Below are 24,422 nucleotides of genomic sequence, written 5' to 3'. Positions count from 1 at the left end.
CATCCCCAAACAGTCTACACCTCCAGTGCAGTGAAGTTGCTGTTACTCCTCTGACAAGCAGGCTTACCAATCATGTGTGCTGCTAGTTAACACAGGTTAGAGCCAGGAACTTCCAAGGATTCGTTTCCTTTCATACATAAACCACGTGGCACAGAGCTCCTTTGCTTTCCCTGGGAGCCAGCATGTCCCGATGTGCAGCACTGGCTTGGTGGGCATGGGGTGAGCACAAAATGCTGGCAATCAGGCACCTTCCCTCCATGTCCAACATGTGCAAAAACACACTGAAGCCACCAAGCCCCAGCAGGGCAGTGCAGCCTGACAGCAGCTCTGAGAGGAGTCCAGGCAAAAAAAAAAGGACATTTCCACTAAATTTCTTTTTGTGTCTATTATTGGCCAGCTACAGGTAAGCACGGGGAAGAATACACATGTGAAAATGTGTGAAAATAAATAAAGAATTCCTCTGGAAATAGCAACATCTTTGGATTTGCAAGATTTATGTGGCTTGCTGGAAGCAGACACAGGCTTTTCTTTTTTTAATGTATTTTCTTTTTCTTCTTGTTGTTTTCTTTTTGTACCCCCTACCTTGTACTGGTTCATGGTTGCAATGAAAAAGGAGAAAGAGATGGCTGTAGCTGCCATGGCGTGGGTGGATGGCATCCCATACTCTGCATTCGTCCTCATCTCCAGCTTCACGACAGGTGGTGACAGGGGCCGAGGCCACTTCAGGATGTCCTTGGAGACCTGGCCTATGTACATCACTATCTGGGGACAGGAAAGGCCACAGGCTTGTCAGCACAGGCAATCCCCATGCAGCCCACCCAAGAACCACCTGTGCTTTTTCCTGCAGAATCTACCCCTCCAAGTGCAGAATTTATCCCCTGAATTATTAAATGGATTTCCATTAGCTCAGCCAGTGAAGGAAGTGGTGGTTTTTCTGCTCTGTGTGGTAACCTGAGGAGAAGTGGGACCAAAAGGAGGGTTGGCTGATGAGATTCAGCAATACAGGACAGTGTGAGACAGACAGCTGGCTCCCACCCCATGCCAGAGGAGTTTAAATTTCCTCACTATCCCTTACAATCCCTCTCCTGCAAAGAAAACAGCCATAAGAGAAATTTTTCCACCCCCACCTTCCAATCACTGCCTTACACCAGCAGCAGCTCCCCTGTTCCCAGCAGCTCCCACTCCACCCGGTGCTGCAGAAACCCTGCTGGGACACTCCACCCCTGTGGTTATTAAATGACAGCCTCAGCATCCTCGCAGAGGCAGCAGGGGGAAAACTGGACAAGCAACACGAGGTACCAGTTCTCCTGCCTAACTCCCCAGTAAAAGGCTTTTATTCCCTGCCTGGGACACCAGAGGTTTAAGTGGGGGCTGCATTAATTAGCCCCCGAGCACAGTAACACAGTACTTTTAGGGGACTTGTCACACTCTCAGGTCAGCAAGGGAAACAGAGGCAAGGGGCAATGCTGCCCAGCATCCCTGAGAGGTGCTGCCCATCCAGCCATGCTCAGGGCATGCTTGGCTCCTTAGCGCCCTCTTCTCAAAGGCAGCAGGCTCTCAGCATCCACACTGAGGGCATCTGAGAAAAGTTAACCAGGTCCCTGTAGGATCTATTTGCTTTCTGTTGTAGTCCTCCTCCCCTTAGATAATGTAGTCACATGTAGGCGGAGAAGGCTCTTTAAAACAAAGCCAAGCAAACCTTTTTTTTTTTAAATACAAAAATGAAGTCAATTGGTGTCTACCATGAAAGCTCAGTTGCTGTGTGAGACAGCTCGTTCTTCTGCTTCTTGTGCTTCCACCAGCAAAGGAGGGGGCTTAGAATAACATCCTTCCCTTGCTACTGGTATTGGCCATATGCTGGAACAGCAACACAATCACCCACTGCCACATTCGTCACCAGGCACATTGCATCCCTCTGTCTCCCATCAGCCATTTAAAAAATGGTTTCACATGAAAAGAAAGATGGCAGGATTCAGGATTCACATGTCAGGACCAGGGAAAAGCCAGTCACATTCCTTCACCTGTCTCTCTACAGCAAAGCACATGGCAGGGAGTGTTAGACTTACAGCCAGCACCAGGGCCTGGAAAAGTGACTACTGCTGCTGCCTTTGCAGCTTTTATCCCTCATCATGTGAATCACGTTAGTGCCTTATTATCAGCAGCAAGTGGGACACACCTGGCTGCTCCTACAGACACACACAGCACGGGGAAGACAGTGAATACCCTGCCCCAGACTGTTCACAGTAAACAAAGGCTCAAGGAACAAATGTCTTTTAAAAACCTACTGTGTGGGTTTATTTAGTTAATGCCATCAATTTCCAAATGGATGCAGGCACATGTTTGGAAGTTAATTAAATTCCAGGGTTGAAAGAAATATTACTCTCTCAGGCAGAACATAAAACATTGAGGCTGCCATTTGTGATACCATCTGAGAGGCAAGGTAGGATGAGCCAGTTTATCAGCAGTCCTCTATAATAATGACTTCCACTTGTGGAAGTATTATTAGCACTAGAACGTAAGAGCATTGCAGAAAAGGAAATGAGTCATCTCAAAAATGAAGGCTATGCTAGGACTCCTGTGATGGTGAAAAACAGACTGAATGCTGGAGGTGGGATGGGTAAGTGAAAATACCAGGCATCCTCACAACACCCTCCCCTTCCTGGCATCCCAGATTAAATTCTTACCCTTCTACTTTTTAGAAGCACATTGTATAGACTGTAAGGAGAGGTGAGATGACCTTCATAGAACATGCAGGGGACTCCAGAATATGCTGAGACTGAGCACTGATCTCTGAAGCACCAGACCTTTACCTTTAGCTTATCTGGGTACCATGCACGTGGCTTTACACATATTATTCTGAATTATGAGGCAGAAGCAGCACTCGCAGGTGGGGCAAAACACCCCCCCAGCAGCTGAACTGGCTTCCCGAGAGAATGATGGCAGGGGCACATTGCTAAAGGCCACCCCACACAGGTGGTGCTCTGTGTCACCTGCACTGGGGGTGCTGCAGAGGCTGGGCACTGCCCAGAATCCACACTGGCTCTTTGCTCACAGCACGGCAAAGCAAACAGCACTTCTGCCAGAGCTGCCTGCCCCGGGCAGTGCGGTGCCCTCCTTGGGGACAGCCCTGTGCCACAGAGCAGGGCAGGAGCGGCACTGGCGGGACCCATCCAGCAGTGCCCACCCCCACCCTTCTCTCACACACATCCATGATTTCCCAATGCAATGAAAATGACTTTGAACTCTTCCGGCTTAAATCCTGCAACAAATGTAAGCAGCAATAAAACAAACATACAAACAAACAAAGAACAAAACCCCCCAAAACTGTAAGCAAAACCCAAGACCATCCTCAAACTGTGCTGCCTACCACTACAGCTTGGCTGGGCTGTGCTGAGGGCAATAGGCAATAGCAACCCTTTACAGTAAGACAGGGTTCCAGGTGAAGGAAAGGCAAGGCTTTATTGCCACTTTGGGTGAATAGCATTACATTTTACTACACAGCGGCAATTGGCAGTTGCTATAGCAGCAAGACAGCCTCTAGTCTTTTTCTGAGAGCTTCCTCTTAATTTGCTCTGAGTCATATATATGGTCTATCTCCAAAAATACTTCTTCACCTGAGCCTTTGCATCAGGATAAACAAGACAAATCTATCTTTGTATTTTAACAGAGCTTGCTTTAGCGAACAACTACAGAACCAAATCTGAGGCATTAGCATCCACACAGTTGTGGGTACCTATTCATTTCTTCCAACATCTGCAGGAGGTCCCTCTGGAGTGAGGGGCTGCTCCCCTCCTGAGCATGAGTGCCATGAAGTGACTTGTTTCCCTGACATCCATACAGCTGGTGTGTAAGTCAACCATCTAAGAGACAACACCTGCAGGTGTTGTCTGGCATTTGCAATGCTTTCTCCTCACTCCTCACATGCATCACTCCCATGACAGGAAGCAAGAGCTCTGGAAGCAGATTTACCACCACGGTGCAGACACACATGGAACAGACAGACCCAACTAAGCCAATTCCCTGTGCAGAGAGGGTTCCTTGTGCATTTCTCTGTGGCAGCACTGTCACAGAGTGCAGTTTCTGCTGTGGAATATTCCTATGGCAGCTGCCCCGACACTGAGCCTGGCAGGACTGAGGAAACATGCTCAGTGCTGCAGGTGTGCTGTGTGTGGACATCTTCCTTCTTCCCTGCCTTGCTATAACCTCTGCACAGGATAGACACACCTGACCCTCCCACTGGCATACGAAGGTCAGAGGAACAGTTCTTTTTATATTCTGTAATATTTCAGCTAACAAAGGGGAACCAGCTTATATTTGTTTTCAACTTCTGATTTTGCAGCTGTCCTTATCTTCATTATTGATCTATTATAAGAACAAGACAAAACTCCAGAGAAGATGTGGTCAAATAACATTGGCAACTTCTTCCCTGAGACTCACAGTGTGGCAGCCTGACTTTGAATCTGCTGGTTTAGCACCAAAATAGAAACTCTATAACCTGCCTCTAGAAACCCTGACCAGTAGTAATATGTCATCATCTCAGAAACAAAATTCACAGTTTGAAAATTATGTTACTTTGGGTTTCTTTCACAAGCACTGTGCACTGACAGGAGCAACCAAGCATTTTGAAGAAAAAAAAGAAGGATGCACTATTAATGAACATTTGCAGATCAGTCAAGCAGCAGTAAAGACTGTATGTGGTTGCTGAGGCAGGCGTGACTTTGATTTGCCATACAGAAATTAAGCCAAGCACCCAGCCTGCACTGCTCTATTCTCGGCATCCCACAAGTTAAGTGGCCAGATAAAGACTGCAGCAGATAGTAGCTGTGATTGTGTCCCCCAGGCATCACTCCTTTCAGAGTGAAAGAAGAACAGGGCAAGGAAAAACACGTTCCTGCGGAGGTACTCCTCCTACCCCCAAGTCAATGTCAAGAAGTAAGGCTTGGCTTCAGGAAAGCACACCATGAAAGTCACTGAGCAGCACTGTTGGCCTCTTGCCCTGGCAGCAGCCCAGGTGGAGGAAGCCCTGCGGAACAGGGGAGCCCCAGACACCTCCAGCCTGGGCCCCTGAGCCATCCTCATCCTCCCCCATCCCCTCCTGAAGCACTGGGCTGCTCCCCATGTGCCAACACCAGCAGCAGGGCTGGGATCCTCCTCCAGGCACACACACCTTGTGGGAGAGGGTAGCTGGCTCTCCTAGAGCTCCAGGACCTGCCATTTCCACATTGGCTATTGTTTCCCAGAAAATACATCAGCCTTGCGCTGGCTGCACAGGAACTTTTCACGTTTACCAAGGGTTTGGCCAGGGTCAATGGCACATTCAAGGTTGCAGTCAGCTGGTGGGATGCTCAAACCCTTGGGCTGTACCAGCCACCATGAGGGCAGCAAATCCAACAGGCAGATCTCCAGCCCACCACAAGCAGCACAGCATTCACATCACAGCAAAGGGCAGCAGGAGGCACAGGGACAGGGAAGACACAGCAAGGGCAGCTTCCCAAAAAAGGGGTTTATTTATATATATATATATATATAATTAATATAACCCTATAACCCTATATTATTAATATACATATAATTTATATATAATTATAAGTATATATTATTCATATATATATATATATATATAAGGAAGGAGGACTTTGTCTCAATTCAGGCTTCAGAAACACAAAACCAGAACAAGATTAGTAGAACCTTGAGCCTCCAGAACCACAACCAGCCAATACCCTAACACATTACTGTGTTTTTAAAAGAAGCCTTTAGACAAAATCTGTAAGGTAGTTGACTATCTTATAATGGGCTTAGAGAAGGAAATTTGGGTCCAGACTCCTAGCAGCAGGGAAAAGTTTTGCCACATTGATCTGGTTTGTCATCTAGTATCTAAAACTGGCAAAGTGTTACACCTAGAAGTTCTACTGAAATACAAAAGGTTTCCAGTTTAAACTTCACCTTAAATGATTCACAGCTCATCTCAAGTTATGAAAGCCTCATTGGCACTTTTTCTTCAAGGGTGGAGTACAGCTACCAGCTCTTGCAAAATTCCCTTTCAATCAACACTTAATCAACTTGCACACACCATTTGTTTTTGTATTCTGACATGTAGTTACTTATGTGCCTGAATACAGTTTTACATGTTCTTGTGCAGTGCAATATTTGGTGCTTTGAAGAGCTTGGCTTTCAAGTGACTGTGTTTGTCAGCAGTTCCAGGCTTGTTTTGGTGAAGTGTTGCAAAGGCACTAAAATTAACAAACACATAAGAATTGTTAAACCCAAGGTTTGCTTCCAAGTGTGTTTTCAATCAGTGCACAGCAATATCAGGGGCATCACAATTGCAGGCAAAGTCCTGCTGACCAGGAAACTCCTGGTTACCCTGAGAGGGAGTTCAGAGCTCATCACTGCTGAATAACTAAGTGCTGACAGCCTTTAGAAAGCTGTTCCTCTGAAAAGCAAGATGGAAAGCTAAACTGCTATGGGTTCAGACCCAGTACCTTTTCAGACTTGCTGAAGATGTCCCCACCCAGTGCTGCTCAGGGAGTCCCGAGGGGCACACACAGCCTGGCATCACCCAACACCCAAACTCTGCCTTCCTTCAGAGGTGCCACCTACCCCTGAGTCAGCAGCTTATCACTGTCACATGCCAGAAGCTTCCACACCTGCCCCAACAAAGTCCATGCTGGCCAGCTCTTATTTATATTGCATGAATTAATTTTATAGGCTCTAAAGAGGCGTGGCCTGAGGAAAAGAAAACAAAAAAAGATAATTCCAGGCATGCTGAATAGCAAACTGAAACAGTAAGTATTTTTTTCCAGGTCTCTGCCTTTGAAATTCCACACCAAAATAAAGATTTCAAACCTGAAGCAGTGCAAAAAGAAAAAACAAACAAACAGAAAGTGAGCTTTCACCTCTTGAGCTGAGACATGCAGTAAATTGAAAGTACATTTGGGGACTGTGTGAAGCTATTTTTCATCTCTGCACTTCCTGGCTGAAATTGCAAGAGTCACAGGCATCAAAGCCTTGCCTGTGCAGTTTCAAGAGTGTTTACTTCAAATTGCTGGAGAGAAGAAGCAAAGACAGCAGGGTACCTTCATTACTGACTTAGCACCTTGCTCAGAGGTTTCATACAGTCATTTCCTCCATCTCCTCCTCTGTGTCCACAAAGGTAAAGGTAAAGCCTGCATAAATACTCTGAATCCTCAGAGACAAGGCCCCATGGAAGCACAACACGCTGCTTTAAGCTGCCAAAGCATCGGGATGCAACAACAGTCGGCATTTTCTACAGCCATCCACCTGAACAGAAAAGCACAAATAACTGTATCTGGGGACCCAGGGCTGGGCAAGACATTCAGGGTTCCAAGTCCACTCCTCTGCTGCTGCTGAAATAAACTCTATATTTTTTCTTTCTGCCCTTCACTCTTATAGAGTTATTTCACAACCTTTGGCTTCAACTGAAATTATTTATGACTGCCTTATGCATGTTTCTTCTTGTGACTGTAGTTTTATTTTAAGAAGCTCCTTCCTTCCCATGGTTTTTGCAGCCAGCCCCATTTTCTCTCCAACTTCATTTTGTTAGGGCTTTATCTAAGCTTTTGGTTTCTGCTCAGAAAATAGTCTGTTCTTTAATCATCCCTGGCCCTGCTCCAATTTGAAATTTTCTTTCTCAAATGGAGGTGACTGGCTCTGCATAAACTATTACAGATAAGATGACAGGAAGTCTTTATCAACAGCATTAATGCTGCTTTAATTTTTAAGGGAAGAAACTCCCCTGATTCATCCTGGGACACCAACATTGTCATTTCCAACTCACAGCAGAAACTTTCAGGTTTAAGTAGGAAACAGCACAAAAAGTACCACCCTCAGCACCACTTCTGCTTCTCCAGAGCCACTTGTCCTGGCCAGTGGTTTCATCATCATCCCTGACAGCCAGATTCCCAACATACCTGTGTGCTCTGCCCCAGGCTCTTGAAAAAGTCATTGTTGGTCCACTCTTTCTCCCTGCTGAAGAGCTTCACTAACAACCTCTCCTCATCCTGAGCATCCCCTTTAAAGGGGAGCTACTCCTCCCTTTCTCTTAAGGCTCTCCCTTTGATACCAGTTCCTTTCCCCAGATGGATAAGAGCCTTCTGCAGAATATGCCTGGGTCCTGCAATTGTCCCTTCATGCTCTTCCCAGCCCTCCACTCACAGCTGTTGTCAGAGACTGTCAGGCTGCCTGGATTTTTTCTGTCATCTAACACAGTTCTTCTTAGCCATGCATAATCATCATCATCATCATCACGCATTCAGAAGCATTTCTTCACACCTCCATCACCAAAAACCTCCAATTTAGTTAAAACCACAGCTTTGTCCCACTGACACCTTGGTGTTTCCCTTGCAGCTGAGCCAAATGTCACATCCATGACCAAGGCATCTGATGCCAGGCTGGACAGGGCTTGGAACAGCCTAGTCTAGTGGAAGGTGTCCCTGCCCATGGCAGAGGGGATGGGAGTAGGTGGCTTTAAAGGTCCCTTCCAACCCAAGCCATTCTATGATTTCATGACTCTGTTAGACAGACCAACACCAGCACTGTGAGTGCCAGTCCCTGCTCACCAGTAAGACACCCTCCTTTGTGGCTGAGCATGCCACAAAGTTAACACATGGCCTGCACAGACATTTTTAGCCATTTCACAATTACATATAATTAATGTTTTAAAAATACAGATTGTTACAAGCCCATGTATTTAAAACAGTTTTCCCCATTTCGGTATAAAGTGCAACTCCACAACTCAGTAAATGAAAAATAATATTAATTATCATAATATCAGATGCTTGAATATTTTAATTAAGTCAGACTAGATCTGGCCAATACTCAGATGAATTCCTTGCAAAGAAAAGGCAAGGCAAGTCTACAGAAATGCATGTAAAGAACTCCAAAGGCCCATTCTTTTGAGCAATATGCAAACCCAGAAGGCAGTGACTATGAATTTTCATCTTCAGTGGCACGTTTCCAGAAGCTGTAGGTGTACTCCTGGCCAAATCCCAGCTCTAGTTATACTGTGTCCACCTACTTCTAAATAGCACCTGCAAGTTATTTTTCATGTTCTCTTTATAAAATGTACTGACTAAGGTTACTGGCACAATAACTGATGTCTTCTGTCCAAGACCAGGTGTATTTGAAGTGTATGACCCAATTCAAATTGGTTTTATTATTTCTTATCATATTATTTGGTCAAAAAGACAAAATATTATTAGCCAGAATTGACTAGATCACAGAGAAGCTTCACTGTAAAGAAATAAACATGGATATCATATCTGAATTTTAACCAAGCTTCAATTTCTTAAATCAGTGTAGATTGATAGCTAAACCTCCAGGCTCTGGCACCTGGCAGATGTGCTCCCTACCTCCCTTCTCTGTTCCAAAATTGTTTTATTTGGGCAGCAATATCTGATCAATACCGAAATGAGCAATGGCAGTAACAAAACAGCCAGTCCTGGCCAATGGTTCCTGATTATCTCCTGTTTTTTCAATGCTACAATAGAAATACATTATCCTGGATACCCCAAACCCATGCTGAAGCAATGCTGAAATCAGTTAATTTGTGAATGCTCTCATATTAAAAAAAATCAGTGCTTTCAAGTCTTAGCCTTCAACAGACAATCTGATCTTTCCCCCTCAAGTGACTGCAGAAACACCCTGCTTATTCCACTGCTGCCTGCATATCCCCTTTCTATCAGGTTTATAGTAATTTCAACCAAGCCAGAACTAAATGAAGTTGCACAGAAGAAATGAGAATAAGAGAATTATTTCCTAAAGTGATGGAAAACAATCCCTGAAATACTATGATGCATTGGGAAGGAAGTGTTTTCCCAACTGCTCTGTGCAAACTCTGTCAAAAGCAGCTCAGTCAGTGATTGTGCTGAAAAAAAGTCAGTCCAAGATGTGGCAGAGCTGAAGAAACCCTGAGTCAGATGATGCCTCTCACCTCTTCTCTCAGTATTGCAATGCCTATTCTTCCTAAACATGAATAGTGTTGGTGCTTCTTTTGTTTGAGGGGTAGTTCTTGCTCTTAAACAGTCATTTGCTACAGATACAGAATTAAAGTTTGAATTAATCATGGAAATACTTACAGACCAAACAATTATCATTCTTCTAGACACAGAGTGATCTATATTCCAGTAGGTAAACGGAAGGAAAGTGATATAAAAAATCTCTTCACCCAAAGCAGCTGAAAACTTGAACAAGTAGTAGTAGAAGTAGTTCTTCACAATATACTTCTGTGTGCAACCCTGAAAATGAGAGAATTTTATCATTTTAGTGGAGTAGAAAAATATAGCAAACACTTAAAATATTATAACTGCTACAGCTCACAGTCCTTAAACCAAAACTATGTGTCATGAGAAGTGTCAAGAAATGCAGTTAACTTTTATACTAGGATGAAGACTCTAGTGATAGTGCAGCTGCATTTCCTGCAGAGCAGAAATCTATTCAAACTAAGGCAGCAGTCACATGGACAAAGACTTTCAAGAGATGGGATCAGCCTTCCCTCCAGGGTAATCAGGTGTATTTCATAAAAGTTATTGAATTCAAGCTGGAAATTTCTACATCAGTAGACAAAGCCACCACTGCTTTCACTGGAAATGCGTTTTGAGGTGAAAAACTTAAACTGCAATTACTGAACTACTTCATTTAAAATTTGCCACATTATAGCCCCTGAAGTTTGCTGCTGGGTGCCACTGCCACCAGCCCTCAGCACTGAGCTCCTCCGTGTGCCCCCAGCCCTGTGCTCCCGGCAGGATCTCACGGGGTCACCCCCACAGAGGGACCACAGCTGGAAGATTCAGCTTGGACGTGGGACTGGGCTCAGCAACCACAGCTGCACGAGCAGATCCAGGGGAATACAAGGCTCTGAGTGGGCAGAGACAAGAGCTGCACCTGTCACCATCAGATTTTCACCTCCAGCATTTTAAGTAACAACCACGAGGTTGTCTTTTTAAGCATTACCCGTAGATACGTTGCAAACAGCAAACCTTTTGGGCTTTATTTATTCATTTTATTTAGCATTACATTTCATTCAGTCTCTGGATTTGGCAGCTAGGTGATTTCACTAGCTGTACCCCACCTAATATACTTGTTTTCCCTCTTCCAAAAGGTGACACCCATCCCTGCAGAGCTGGGAAGCCACACAGCAGCACACATTGCTTAGGCCATGACTTTGGCCACTTGTTGAATGCATCTAGGAAAGGTTTGCTGCTGCTTCTGCTGCTGCCATTTGGGACTAGGACACCACTCAGAAACCTCACTGTTAGCAGGAGCAACAGGCAAGTGAATCACATTTTGCAGGTACACATGTCACTTCAGGAATTAAAGAGTAGACAGACAAATAGACAGGACTTTTGATTCAGTGGAGGAGCAAAGGAGACAATCTAGTTTCACTCCAACTTCCCCAAAAAATTAAGAATACATTGGCTGTGTAAATACAAGATGAAAGAACCTCCTAAAGATGAGAACTGAGAAGGGATCATGAAGATCTCAGCACAGACATGCTAAGTTAAGATACAGCTTAGACATAAGCTCATAAAACTCTCCAAATGGGAAAACTATTATGCTTGGAGCTGGCTGTATAACTAAAGTTAGTTTTCTAAAGAGAAACTCTCATCCTATGTGCTAGTGAGAAAAAAAAAATTGTCTAGACATGCACTTGTGACTCATTGCAAAAGCCATTAGAAATTTCAGTCTCTTCATCTGCTTTTAATGCAGAGATGAGTCTAACTGCACAGAAACGACAAAAGCAAGATGGGAAGAACTTGCATCCATTCAACCAGCATAAAAACCCCCACAACTTGAATTGATTTTTGCATCAATAAACAGAAAAGATAAGTCAACATTTTTTTGAAATGCCAGGGTCAGAGGAGTATTCCCCCATCTATCAGTCACAGAGGTCAGAAATGAGTTACTGGCAATCCTCTAGGGTAACAGCTCTATGCTGTGGCTGGCTGCATGTCAGAGCAATCAGTCTGAGTGTCTCAAGTCTCATCTGCCACTTAGAGAGCACCCCCAGCTCAATTAGCAACTCCAATGCCTCTGTCTGAGATCCTGAAACTGCATTTGGTGACACTTAACAGGGCCCCACAGAAAGCCCTCTTCTGGCACCACTAACTCCTCATTAAGCATTAATCTCCAAGGTATTGGGAATTATGTGCTTGTGAGAGAATCAGACACATCCCTAAGGTAATGCTTTTATATTTGCAACCTCATGGGATGAGGGATAAAACTTTCTAATTCCAGTAACTGTTTTGTGTGGAAAGGTGTGGTTTATCAGATTCTAAAAGAAATGTGAATTTAAAAAATATATTCCCAGGCTGAAGACAGGTCCAAGTCCTTCCACATGATTCTTAAAATCTTTTTTTTTCTTCCATTCCTTTTCTATCAGAAAACACACACACACATTTGGTTGGGGGTTTTGCACCTTTTTTTTTTTTTTTTTTTTTTTAACTCTACACCAGCAGTTGTGCGTAGCCAATGTGTGACAGGGACAAACAGAGCCTGTCTGTGACACAATGCTAGCAGCCACTTGTCAGGCACACAGAGTGCCACAGAATCACTCCACTAGATGCTTGGTAGAGCATGGTAATAAAGTGGTGTTTGCACTCCTTGTGATCCCAAAGCACTGTAAGAACAGCAAGCCTCCCCCATGTACCTTCAGACCTGTTAGCTCACATTTACTATCTACACCTAATATTTCTGCCAAAAGCACAGAGTGCAGTGCTTTGTGAAGTGTCTTCTCTTTTTATTCTCATTCTAACCCCAGTGTAGAAAAATCCATTATTTGTGTTAACATCCTCTAACATTCCCAGAAAAGTATTCAATCTCTAATTTTAAGTAACTCTTAACTTTAGACTTGGTTATTCTTTATGTGCTGCAGTGACCTGATGCCTTCCACAATGCCTGAAGCCCTTTCAGCAAATCAGCTCTTCCATCCATCTCCAGTGCTATTCAGTCTGGATCAGAGAGGTTTTAATGGGCAGCAATTAAGCCTGCAGATAAAGTGAGAATTTTTAGAGCATTTCAGAAGCAAGATGTAATAAGCCTCAACATTCACTGACACAGAAGACAGGTAATGTCACAAAAATGACCATTCTCATCATCTGTGGAATATCTGTTTTGAAAAACCTCAAGCACTCAGACTACAGGAAACTCTCATGGATGTATGAGTCTCCATAAATAAACTACCCAGTTATTGGCACAGCAGAAAACAGCTATTGAAGGTCATGCCACATTTGCAGTCTCTGCAGAAGGATGGGTCACCCACACCAGGTGCTGCCAGAGCACCCACCCAACCTCCCTGGAGCATGGGAGCATCCCCAAAACATTCCTACAGGGCCAGCAGAGCAGGGCAAACCAACACCGTGGTGCCTCTGGGGATACAATAACACACAATGACACAGCATAGGAGAAATCCATCATTTTGGAAATGATGTATATATGCAGTGTTTAGCCTTCAAAGCTGAAGCAAAGGAACACCAGCTGAGCCACTAACTTAATAGAGTAAAAAATGTATTTTTAGGGAAAAGAAAGAGCTGTGCAAAGATACTACTCCTTGCAATTCCTCTGGGAGATGTCTTGTCAGAGAGCAAAACAGGCCCCAGCTTTTCCTGCCCTGTCTCTAGGGACAAGCAGTGCAGCATGAGACTTCCAAGGCTCAGAGTCTGACCCAGAGATCCCATTAACCAATACTCTGTTCTCAGCTCTAAATTACTTTGGATCTTCCACAAGATGTACATGTTTAATTGAAGTTCTTGAAGTCCCTTGCTCCCCTTCCAAGAGAATTGCCTTGCAAAAGATTAGGAGTTTCCCTCCCAAGGTCTCTAATTAACACATTACATACTTTGCATTTTAAGGTATTTTAATGCGGTTTAAAAAATGGGTTCTAAATTTAGAAAAGCCACCAAAAATCAGGCACAAAACTAAAAATAAAAAATTCCAGTCTAGATGTTGCTTTACACAAAGACAATATAAATCAGACAGTTCAGCCCCACAGGGCTGTACTGCTTAGAATAAAACCAGTAGGAAAAAGTGTTCTGTACTGGAGTACTCTGCATAAGCAGTCAGTTTTGCATCACTTTATTAACTATACCAAGTTAAAAAATAAGCCTATAAAGTCACAAAAAAATAATAAAATTGGTAATTAGATTTTGGAAAATAAGAAAAATCAAAACCCATGATTATCAAAAGCTTCAGCTCTCCCATCCAATCAAGCACACTGAGTTTCCTGAAGATCCAACAAGCAGCCAAGAACACGCCAGCACCTATGATTTCACCTTCCCTGGAGCACCAGCACTGCAACCCATTGCTCCATGGAAGGCATGAGGTGGCCAGGGAACTGTGCCCCAGTGGGAGATCCTGGTGTGGCCATGAGCCCCTTACCCATGGCAGGGTGAGGGGGGAGCAGCAAAGGAGCAATACAAAGGCATGGAAGGAATTGCAGAGATGTCAGGAGACAGCAGGGGCAGGACAACAGCAAACAGCACCCACAAAGTACACACAAGAAGCCCCAAGGCATCAAAAACACACCTAACCAAGCTCATACATATGTGCAGCTTCCCACTCTGGTTAAATGCTTTAAAACAAGTAATTAATTTTTACTCTCTGCAGAACATGAGGCAGCCAGTTTTCAAAAGCTGTCCAGGTTTACAGAGTGTTGTTGGAGGGACCCTAGAGCCAGCCAAAACTTAAAATGTGGAGGTGGAGACAAACAGAAATCACAAGAAAATCTTCCTTAAATGTGATAACATTTTGTCCAGCTCTGCTGTTGGCAGCAGGCACTCATTGACCAGCACACAGGGGGCACATCCAGCTCCCAGCTGATGTGCAATAAAGACAGCAGCAGGCTCTCCTGCCCTAGTGGGCAGGGACATGGCCTGGAACCATCAGATGATGCAGAAGTGAGACAATCATTGCATGAGATGTAATAATGCTCAAGCTTCAAGCCAGAGAGTCACAGCACTTTCAGTGGTCTCAGGTAAAGAACCAGTGGGGAGCCTGAAAATCAGACAGGATCCTGGTAATATTTCAGTAATTTCTTAACTCATTCCAAAAGGCCATTAGATAAAACTCTCAGCAAGGTACAATAGAAGAGCAGTGCTGCACAGCCAGGAGCACCAGGGGTGGCTGGAAGTATTTGCCAGAGCAAAGGCTGAGACCACCCAGACAGACAATGGGAAAGGTACATGCAGGTCTCCCATCAGTGCTGTCCCCTGGGCACAATGCTCACCCAGTCACCACAGCTTACACCAGTATGTGCTCATCCAAAGGCTCCCTTCAGCCTGTAAAGGATGGTCAGCTGAGACAGATACACGTACCTGCACATCAACACACACCCAGCACACTGAAGATGGAATGGGTCCAGAACAGTTCAGACACTTCAGTTTATGTGTGAAGATTTAATTTTTTAATCTTCATATGATTTCCCTTACAGTCTGATTAGTAGTTGGGAGATAGACTGGATTACAGGTTTTATTTCTGCATCTTGCTCTAGAAGTAACATGATTAGCCTTCTTCCTTATAGTGAAGGAATACACATAGAAATAACAGAATCAGCCGAGTCATTTCAATATGAAGTGGAATAACATAAGACTAGAGTTGACAGAGAATTTGTTTAGGCAATTAATAGGAAGAATCAAGGAAGGAAAAATTGATTATGTTGTCTTCTGTAAAGAAAGCTGTCTTAAAGAAACCGAAGTCTCTTTCAGATAGGGGAGTGGCTGCTAAGGAGGCTGAGATTGCTTGAGAAGGACCATGCCTGCAGTCCCTGGAAAGGACAGCCTCACATTTCCTGACAGCCTAAACTAAGGCTGGTCCAGCTTTGTCCACCAAGCTGGCTTACACTCACACCACTGTGGTGGGAGTTGGTCTAACCTGTCTTTACCAAACCAGAGGTGAAAACTCCACTGCTTGCTCCAGGCGATCTCCAAGTGCTTTGCTCTTCTGCCACCTAGCCTGAAACCTTCTTGCTGAAATTGAAACCTATGGGTATTTTCTTATCTACTGCAGACAAGGAACAAATTGTCTCCTTCCTGTGAAGGAACGCATTATAAGCATTCAAAAATGACATAACTGTTCTCTCTTCCACTCCCTAATCACCTGGTAATTCTTACAGGGGGCACTGAGCATTTTCCAGACACAGCACCTAACATGCCTATCTTGAATTACAGAGCCCAAAGATCAGAGGTTACACTTCAGCAGTGCTGAAGGAACAGTCCTGCACAATGTCATTCATTTTGTGGGCAGTTTTCAGGTTTGTCACCATTGAACCGTGTCAAACCTGTGATTTCAAACAACTTTTTTTCCTTCATGAAATTTCTACCACATCTATTATTCCATTCTACAGTTGAGTCTACACCTACTTCTTCAAAAAGTATTTGCTCCTGTTGAATAGAAGCCAATTTTCAACCATATCTTTGGCTTGACAAGACTATTTGACTTCTGTTCTCATCCTCCAGCCTAACTGCACCTTCTTCTAAATTCACCTCACAGGCATCATGCCTCTCACACCTACGTTTCCAGCTAGTGATTTCCACATGGCTAAGAAACCTGTTCTGAAAAGATTCTCATCACTTTCCATCAAAAGGTGTCCATTGTGGCACTCAAACTCACAGGCCATTTAATTTCCTGTGTTCCTTTCTTAGCAGATGCCTGGGGAATTGGCATCCATGATTCAGAGAATCACAGAATTGTTTGGGTTGGAAGAGGACCTTTAAAAATCAAACCTACCAGCTCAAATACTTTGGAGCTTTTGTTTGTTGCTATTAAAAAGGCAAGGCATTCTGACCTTCCTCCACACAGTGGTGTCATGGCATCAGAATTATGGTTCACCCCTTTTCTTGCAGTATAATTCTGAGGAACTCCAATAGGTCTACCTTCCACCATGATCTTCAGACTTTTGAGCACACCCCTGAAAGCACCTTCCCAACAGCCAGGGTAATGCCCCTGCATCTATTTCCTTGCCTGCTCCATATGGAAAGCTGTTCCTCTCATGGTCATTCCAGTTGCTGGAGAACTCCCCAGGAGCCCAGTTCTGACACTTTTGTTATGAATCACTGATGTGTGTCGGCAGCATTTTTCTGCCAAGAAAGCTGCACAACACCAGCATGAACAGGGCTGTGCACTTCTCCTCCTTGGGCTCACCCCCCTCATTCCCTGAGCCCTGCTTTGCCAGGCTGAGGTTGGACATGGCTGTTTCAGCTGCCCTGACAGATGTGGTGAGTGAGCTTCTCGTGCACTTCAGCATCCTCCTACATTCCAGGAAGAGATGCCCAGTTTGTGCAATATGGAAACAGCACGGTAAGAGAAGCAAGCTAGGGAAGGGCTTAGGAAAAGGCTTCCTTCCTCCCTGTTTTACAGTGGAAGAACAGGTTTATTTAATTGCATTTTAATTTATGAGAATTAGACTGCAATTTTGTGGGGTGCAACACAGAACCCACACCTGGAAATGTCTGAGGAAGGTATTTTAAGGATTAGGTAGCACCAGTGTCTGTGGACAGAGGGAGGAAAAGGCAAGTTCAGAAACAGAGAAGCAAAATTTAGGCAATTCAGAAAGATGAGTATTTCAGCTTCAAAACATACCAGATTTCTCTGAAACTTACTGTAGTTCATATTTCCAAAGGTACTGTGTTACTAAAACTGTTTTTGGGTAGAAGGATATGTCACAAACAGCAGTTTTCCAGCAGCACAGCATTAGATGGTCACCCTGCCCATACATCCACCCATCTCCCTCAAGCACCACCACCTCTTAGTTTTGATTTCCTGCCAAAACCAAATGAGTCAGAGTGTTACTAGGGCCTGCATGGCAAGGCTGCTGGATACCCAAGGTGTTCTGCAGAGATACTGAGAAGGAGGAATGGGAAGACACTCACCCACTTTTGCCCCATCAGACAGGTCTTAGATGATCCTCAAGAGAAGCTTAACTTAACCCAACCTAATCCAACCCCACAGGAGCTCAAAGGAATGGCCAGTCACCATGGAGAAACAGGACTTCAATATTACACTTCTTTTCAGAGCAGAAAGCTTGTTCTCACATCAAGATTTTATTTTAGAAATTAAATGTAGCCTGGAAGTTTGACACCATAGATTAATCACTTATTTCTACACAGCAGCATCATGAATCCAGTCAGATAATTTTGCACAAAGGTTAGTTCCATGGCAGATGTCTGTTCTGAGAGGCACAGAGCAGCAAGGCTTCTGGAACATAAACAGAATAACACCATACCATTTTCAGGCAACTAAACTATTTGTTTTAGTCTCTTACAATCAGGCACCAGCACAAGGTGAAGTGACTTCTTTGCCAGTAGACAGCTCCAGGATTCGAATCAAAGCAGTTTGCCAAGGTAGTGCCTTAGGAAAGAGCTTTGGGTTAAGTACCATCACACATACACAGGTGCCTTGTCCATGTGCTCCCAAAAGGCACAGACTCCTGTAAGGAGGAAAGGATGTGCTCAGATTGCAGCTGTGGAGAGGCACATGGGAGGACACCTCAGCAGCCAGCCCACCTCTGGGAAGAGAGCTGCAGATAAGATGTTCTTAACTCACTCGCTGCCTCATTATTAGTTGCAATTAGTGCAGGCCACGCTGATGCTGTTTGTGATGGAGGAACACACAAGGAGACCAACATGTAACCTGATGTTGCCAAGTGCTGCTCCAAGGCCTGCATCTCCTACCCCACTGAATGAGCCCTGCTGTGGCTGCAGCCCCCTTGGTGCTCCCCCAGCCAGCAGTGCTTGGCACAGTGCTGGTGGCACTTTTTTGGCAGGTGCTTGCAAGCTTTAATACTTCAGTCAGTGCCAGCTACAAATTCACCCTGGCACCTCACACCTGCAGGTGACATGGGTGTCAGCTGCCCTTCTGGGACTCCCCTCTCCTCCCTAGACCTGTCTTTCAATCTTTTGCTTGCTCTGCCCTTTGCTTCAAGCCACAGATCCTGGTGGGTGGGCTGTATATTTGTTAGGGAACAGGCTCCTCGCTGCTGATGCCTCTGGACCCTTTCCACTGCAAACATCCAGGCTTTGCTCTTGTGGCACACCTGAGGTGTCTGACACCGACTCCTCCTGTAAAATAAAGTACCCCAACATTCTCTCTTTGCAAAGGGAAATGGCAATGGGAAACACTAAAGGCACTACACCTCATTAACTGGTTGACTTAAGTAAATAGTTATAATTCCATGCAATGGAGCAAGCTGCAAAGGGGATAAAAACCACCTGGCCTGGGGTGATAGTGACCACTTCATGTGTGCCAAAACCCACAGGCTCAGGGAACTCTGTTAGCAGTGGTTTGCAACTGGCAGCTGTCTTCAAAAGGAAACATTATACATGTTTTCATTTTTATATCTAGTAATAAATACTCCAAAAGTTAGTAACAAAATAAGTAAATCAGTGATTTAACTCCATATTGAAGCATTCACAGTCTCCACATCTAGACCAACAGCAGTATACCCTGGCAAAGTAAGTTACAGATGCTAACCAAACTGGACTGATATGAAACCCTTTAAAGCAGGAAAGTGAACAGATATTTTAAATAAAAGTGTCATGGTTTAGACAACACTACCTGTACCCTCTAGACCTCAGATTTACTTGCCATAGCAGCCATTAGTCACCTTCCACTGCCCAGATGACCCATACACATTCCCTACAGAGCATGAAAGCAAGAGAAATTGAAAGAACTGGCTGCCCAAAGGAATTTTCCAGAACACATTTTCTCTGGCTTCTTGTCTGTTAAATCTACTCCTGCTCTCCAGAGACCCAAACGAGAAAAACGACAGCAGATTAACTTTTATTATTCTGGTTGATATCTAAACTAATGGCCCAAGACATTCAGCAGAATTATAAAGCAGTAAGTGGCTCACCTCCAAGCACTGGAATTAATCCTAGGATCCTGACAGTTCCTCATTATGAGGTCCAGTGGCCTCCAAAACGATGACTCAGGCTGTGATCCAGGAAGCAATGAGTCATGAAGCACATCATCATCATCCTCATCGGTGTAAGCCCTGGGCTGCCGGCACAGCCCCTCGGGTGCCCCTGTGCCAGCACCACTCTCTCAGCAGCAGGCACCACACTGGGTCTCTACTGCTACCAGCAAAGCTTCACAAACTTGTTAGCTTCAGGTGTTTCTGCAGCAAGATCCTGAAGCTGAGATGGTAACAAACAGCAGGTACCTGTCTTTGCAGCCTGTTCTCCAGAGGGGATGCAAGGCTGCTCCCTGAGGAGAGGCAAACCCAGTGCTAACATTCTCACAGGGCTGCCACACACTGTGGATGTGACTCCACTGTCACCTTCCAAAGCACCGTCACTCAGGGCTGGCCAAAACCCCCTGATGAAACCATCTCACTCATAAAGATTAACACTATCCCTTACTGGCTGCTTAGACCTCAAACCAAGAGCTGGACACGTGCAGGATGGTCCAGCTCCCTCAGCAGCCACTCTGGGTAGGGGAGATCGGAACACAGAGTACGGGAGCGCTGCTGGGGAATGTGAGCCCTGTGCTCAGCCCATTGAAACAAGAAACTGGATCTCACATTTCCCCAGCTGCAGCTCCAAACTGAGGAGCTTCCAAAAGTTCAGCTGTATTCTCTAGGGGAACAAAGTGTTAGCACTTGAGGCAAAAATGACTGTTCTAGCAGTGCTCATGGGCTGTTTTCACAAGGGTTTGCCCCTCCTGCTGAACCCACCTCAGCTACCACCAACTTACTGCTGCATGGAAAGGGAAACAACGTGAAACAAAGTAAGCCTGTACAACAATTTAAAAAGAAAAAGCAAGACTCTGAGGCTGGGGCAAAAATCTGTTGCAAGGGACCACCACAGAAGAGAGGACTTGACTCAGGCTCTAGAGCAAGGATGCTTCAAATTACCAGCCATCCCATCACAGCAAAAACAGTGTTTTCATCTATAACTTGCAAGTAATCGACCACATTTTTGGGGACTGTAATACATGTGCAGATTGAGATGGATGTGCAGTTTGTACCTACCTTCTCTGTTTCTGTTACCATCACCTGGCTGTTATCCTGGTTATTATCCTCCTCACCTACAGCATGAGCAAGAGCCATACAATCACTAAACATCATCAGGCAGTTTGTAAACATTGCGCCGGTTTGGAGCAGTTCTGACAGTTAAGGAATAACTACAGTGTAAACATGAACTGTACTCTCTCAAAGGCAGGAAGACAGATCTCGAGATGATAAAGCATCTGGGAATGGAAGAGTGGAGACAAACAAACCTCTACAAAGAACTTTGAATAGAAGGTTGTTTTTTCCCTTTGTACCCTTTCATTCAAGCTATCAATTTCAGGAGCAAAAGTCCACCAGGAGTTTAGTGATAAGCAAAGCTCCACTTTTTAAATATATGTGGCCTTTATTTGGCCAATCACAAAACACCAGCTTCAGGTAGTAAGTTGTTTTTATGAGCACAGCTTGAGGGTTTCCTACAAAGCATCAGGAATAGATACCTTTTAGCTATTCCAGAAATTAATTTCTTGTGAAACAAACTAATAATAGAAAGCAGTACAGAAAAGAAACTAGTATTTGCCAGAGACAGCATGGTTACAGGAAGTTGCTTGCTTGTCTTCTATAGTAATAAACCCAGGCAGCTTCTCCACTAAAAGCCCATAGATTCAATATCTAGACCAAGCTAGGACATAAACCCAGTTAATGTGTTGGACTAACACCATTCTGTATCATTCACAGACACCAGAGTTTGCATTTGAGGTATTAGAAAGTGATTCTAAATGCATGGGTTAGGTGACTGATTCAATATTTAAGAAACACATGCAGCCACAGGTGTCACATCTAAGCATTTCATTCCTTGTCTGATCTCATGGCAACTCCCGTGGGGCAGGCAGGACTGATTTACAAAGATCCAGAAACGCAGCCACTCATGCTGCTGCTGGCCACTGTAATCAAGCCTTGGGGCCTTTTTTTTTAATTTTAACCATATATTTAATCTCCAGGTTATACACAAACAGAGGCAATGATGAATCATGAGCCACACGAGACTCCAGGAGGGAGATGCAGGAGCAGCACTTTAGCACCTTTCTGCAAACACTTGCAGCTAGCAGCAAGAAAATTCCACTGCCCATAGAGAATTCATGGCCAAGGAATTTGCTATGTGAATGAGACTCCTAAACCTGCTTATTTGCAGATACATCAGGGGAACCCCAGGTCATTAGCAACAAAGCAAGGGATATGAGCCTTAGCCTCACTTTTCACATTTCTTGTCAGGTTGTGGAAGACCCTCCTTGTAAAAATAGACTTTTCATTTCCAGTTTCAATAAAAAGGAACAGAGAGAGCCTCTCTTTATAATGCTAGCACTTAATTGAAACACCATTCAATCTCTTACTCCCATTTCCATTTTGGGGGTGTTTGAACCAAACTTTCATGTTTCAGAAGTGAATGTCATAATTCTGTGTCATAATTCTGTAGAAACAAACCCTTCTGCTTCTATCTCCAAGTTCCATCACTCAGAACACACTCACCCTTCACATAAAGGTAATTGTGCCTTACTTCATGAAACCCAAAACAATTGCTCAAGGTGAACAGCTGCATTCATGGAGCAGTAACTTGACAGGATTTTAGTATCAACACTGGTACATGAACTACGTCACTGTTCAAAAGAAAGCAATATCATTTACATACATTATACAGCAATACATCTTTTAGTGAATTATCTGCATAGTTTACCCAAAAAGAGCACTCACTGTAGTTCAGAAGTGAACAGACTGAACTACATCTAATTGAGAAAGATTCAAGCAGCAGCTAAGGAGGAATTTTAGGTGCTTGAAATGGGAATCTGAGCACTGGATGTGAACAGGGAACAGTAAAATAGTATGGAAGGGAAGGAGTGGTAGAGTTGTGACATTCACGGCTGGTCCATGTTTATGTTGCAGGTAGTGTTTGGAAGCCCATTATCACACCTGCTTTCCGAAAGGCACCACAAAGCGATCTGCTAATGAATCCAAGCCATTACAGTAAGAGAAAAAGCAGCTCGTCCGACCTGTACACATGAGTTGCATCATACCCTTCCTTCCCTGTTACTCCTGATACACAGGGGAATTACACACCTTGCCGGGAAACGCGGCGACCTGCCGGGCCAGGGGGAGCTGAGCCCCGTGCAGGGGGAGCCGAGCCCGTCTCCATGAGCAGCTCGGCCGGGATCAGCAGCGGGGCCGGCTGCGGGCACAGCCCGTGCGGAGGGCAGGGCCCGGGGAGCGCTCAGCACCGCGGCAGCTGCGCCCCGCACGGAGAGGGAGCCGCGGGGAGCACAGCTGCTCCTTCCCAGCCGCATCTCCGGCGCCGAGGCTGCGGTGGCCCGCAGGCCCTTCTGCGGCCGACTCCCGCCGGCACCGACCGCCCCATCCCGGGGGAGCCAGCGATGGGGGAGCGCGGAGATGAGCCCAGAGACGCTTCCCCGGCGGGGCCAGGATGCGGCCGGGCTGCGGCAGCGCACGGCGCTCCTCGCTCTCAGCCAGAACCCTTTCTCCCTCCTCCCTGCCCGGGCAGGCTGCGGGATGCGGGGGGACCCTCCCGGGGCATCCCTGCGCGCACGGTGCCGGGGGCGGCTCTGCTGAGTCACAGCGGCCCCCCCGCCGCACTCACCTGCGGGCCGCTCCCTCCGGCCGGGCAGCGCCGTGCGCCCGCTCCATTGCAGGTGCCGCGGTCCCGGGGCCCCTCCGCGGGGTCGCCGCTGCCTCCGCCCTCCTCGCCGGCGGGGAAGAGCCCGCAGGAGCGCTGGAAGCGAGCCACGGGCTGGGAGCTGCGCAGGGTGCCCAGCAAGCGAGCCATGCTGCCGCCAGCCTCCGAGCAGCGCGGCCCCAGCGCGCCCCGCCGGCCGCGGGGCCGCGGGCAGGTGCGCCCGCCCCGCCCCTCCCCTCCCTCACAGGTGCGCCCGCCCCGCCCCGCCCCTCCCTCACAGGTGCGCCCGCCCCGCCCCTCCCTCACAGGTGCGCCCGCCCCGCCCCTCCCCTCCCTCACAGGTGCGCCCGCCCCGCCCCTCCCCTCCCTCACAGGTGCGCCCGCCCCGCCCCTCCCTCACAGGTGCGCCCGCCCCGCCCCTCCCCTCCCTCACAGGTGCGCCCGCCCCGCCCCTCCCTCACAGGTGCGCCCGCCCCGCCCCTCCCCTCCCTCACAGGTGCGCCCGCCCCGCCCCTCCCTCACAGGTGCGCCCGCCCCGCCCCTCCCTCACAGGTGCGCCCGCCCCGCACAGGTGCGATGTTCCGTCCCTCCCGCACAGGTGCGATATCCCTCCCTTCCCGCACAGGTGCGATATCCCTCCCTCCCGCACAGGTGCGATATCCCTCCCTTCCCGCACAGGTGCGCCCTCCCCGCACAGGTGCGATATCCCTCCCTTCCCTCACAGGTGCGATATCCCTCCCCTCCCGCACAGGTGCGATATCCCTCCCTTCCCATACAGGT

General features: G+C 46.2%; 1 protein-coding gene across 2 annotated transcripts in view; it reads right to left on the bottom strand.

Moving 5' to 3' along the window:
• The window catches only part of SGPP2 (sphingosine-1-phosphate phosphatase 2), a 34,481-nt gene extending 10,629 nt beyond the window's left edge, over nt 1-23,852 (bottom strand). Inside the window, exons 1-3 of one of the 2 annotated variants that reach the window (XM_086844300.1) lie at nt 23,607-23,852; nt 10,098-10,256; nt 583-762 (exon numbers count right to left, since the gene is read on the bottom strand). In XM_086844300.1, coding sequence (XP_086700426.1) covers nt 583-762; nt 10,098-10,256; nt 23,607-23,792 — 525 coding nt within the window. In that variant the 5' untranslated portion in view covers nt 23,793-23,852. The remainder of the gene's footprint in view (nt 1-582; nt 763-10,097; nt 10,257-23,606) is intronic. The other variant, XM_086844301.1, reaches the window with a different exon arrangement.
• Between the last annotated feature and the right edge of the window lie 570 nt (nt 23,853-24,422).

This window comes from Cyanistes caeruleus, chromosome 10 (genome assembly GCF_971803275.1).
Source record: "Cyanistes caeruleus chromosome 10, bCyaCae1.hap1.1, whole genome shotgun sequence".
Taxonomy (NCBI): Eukaryota; Metazoa; Chordata; class Aves; order Passeriformes; family Paridae; genus Cyanistes; species Cyanistes caeruleus.
This window is presented reverse-complemented; position numbering and strand designations above follow the sequence as displayed.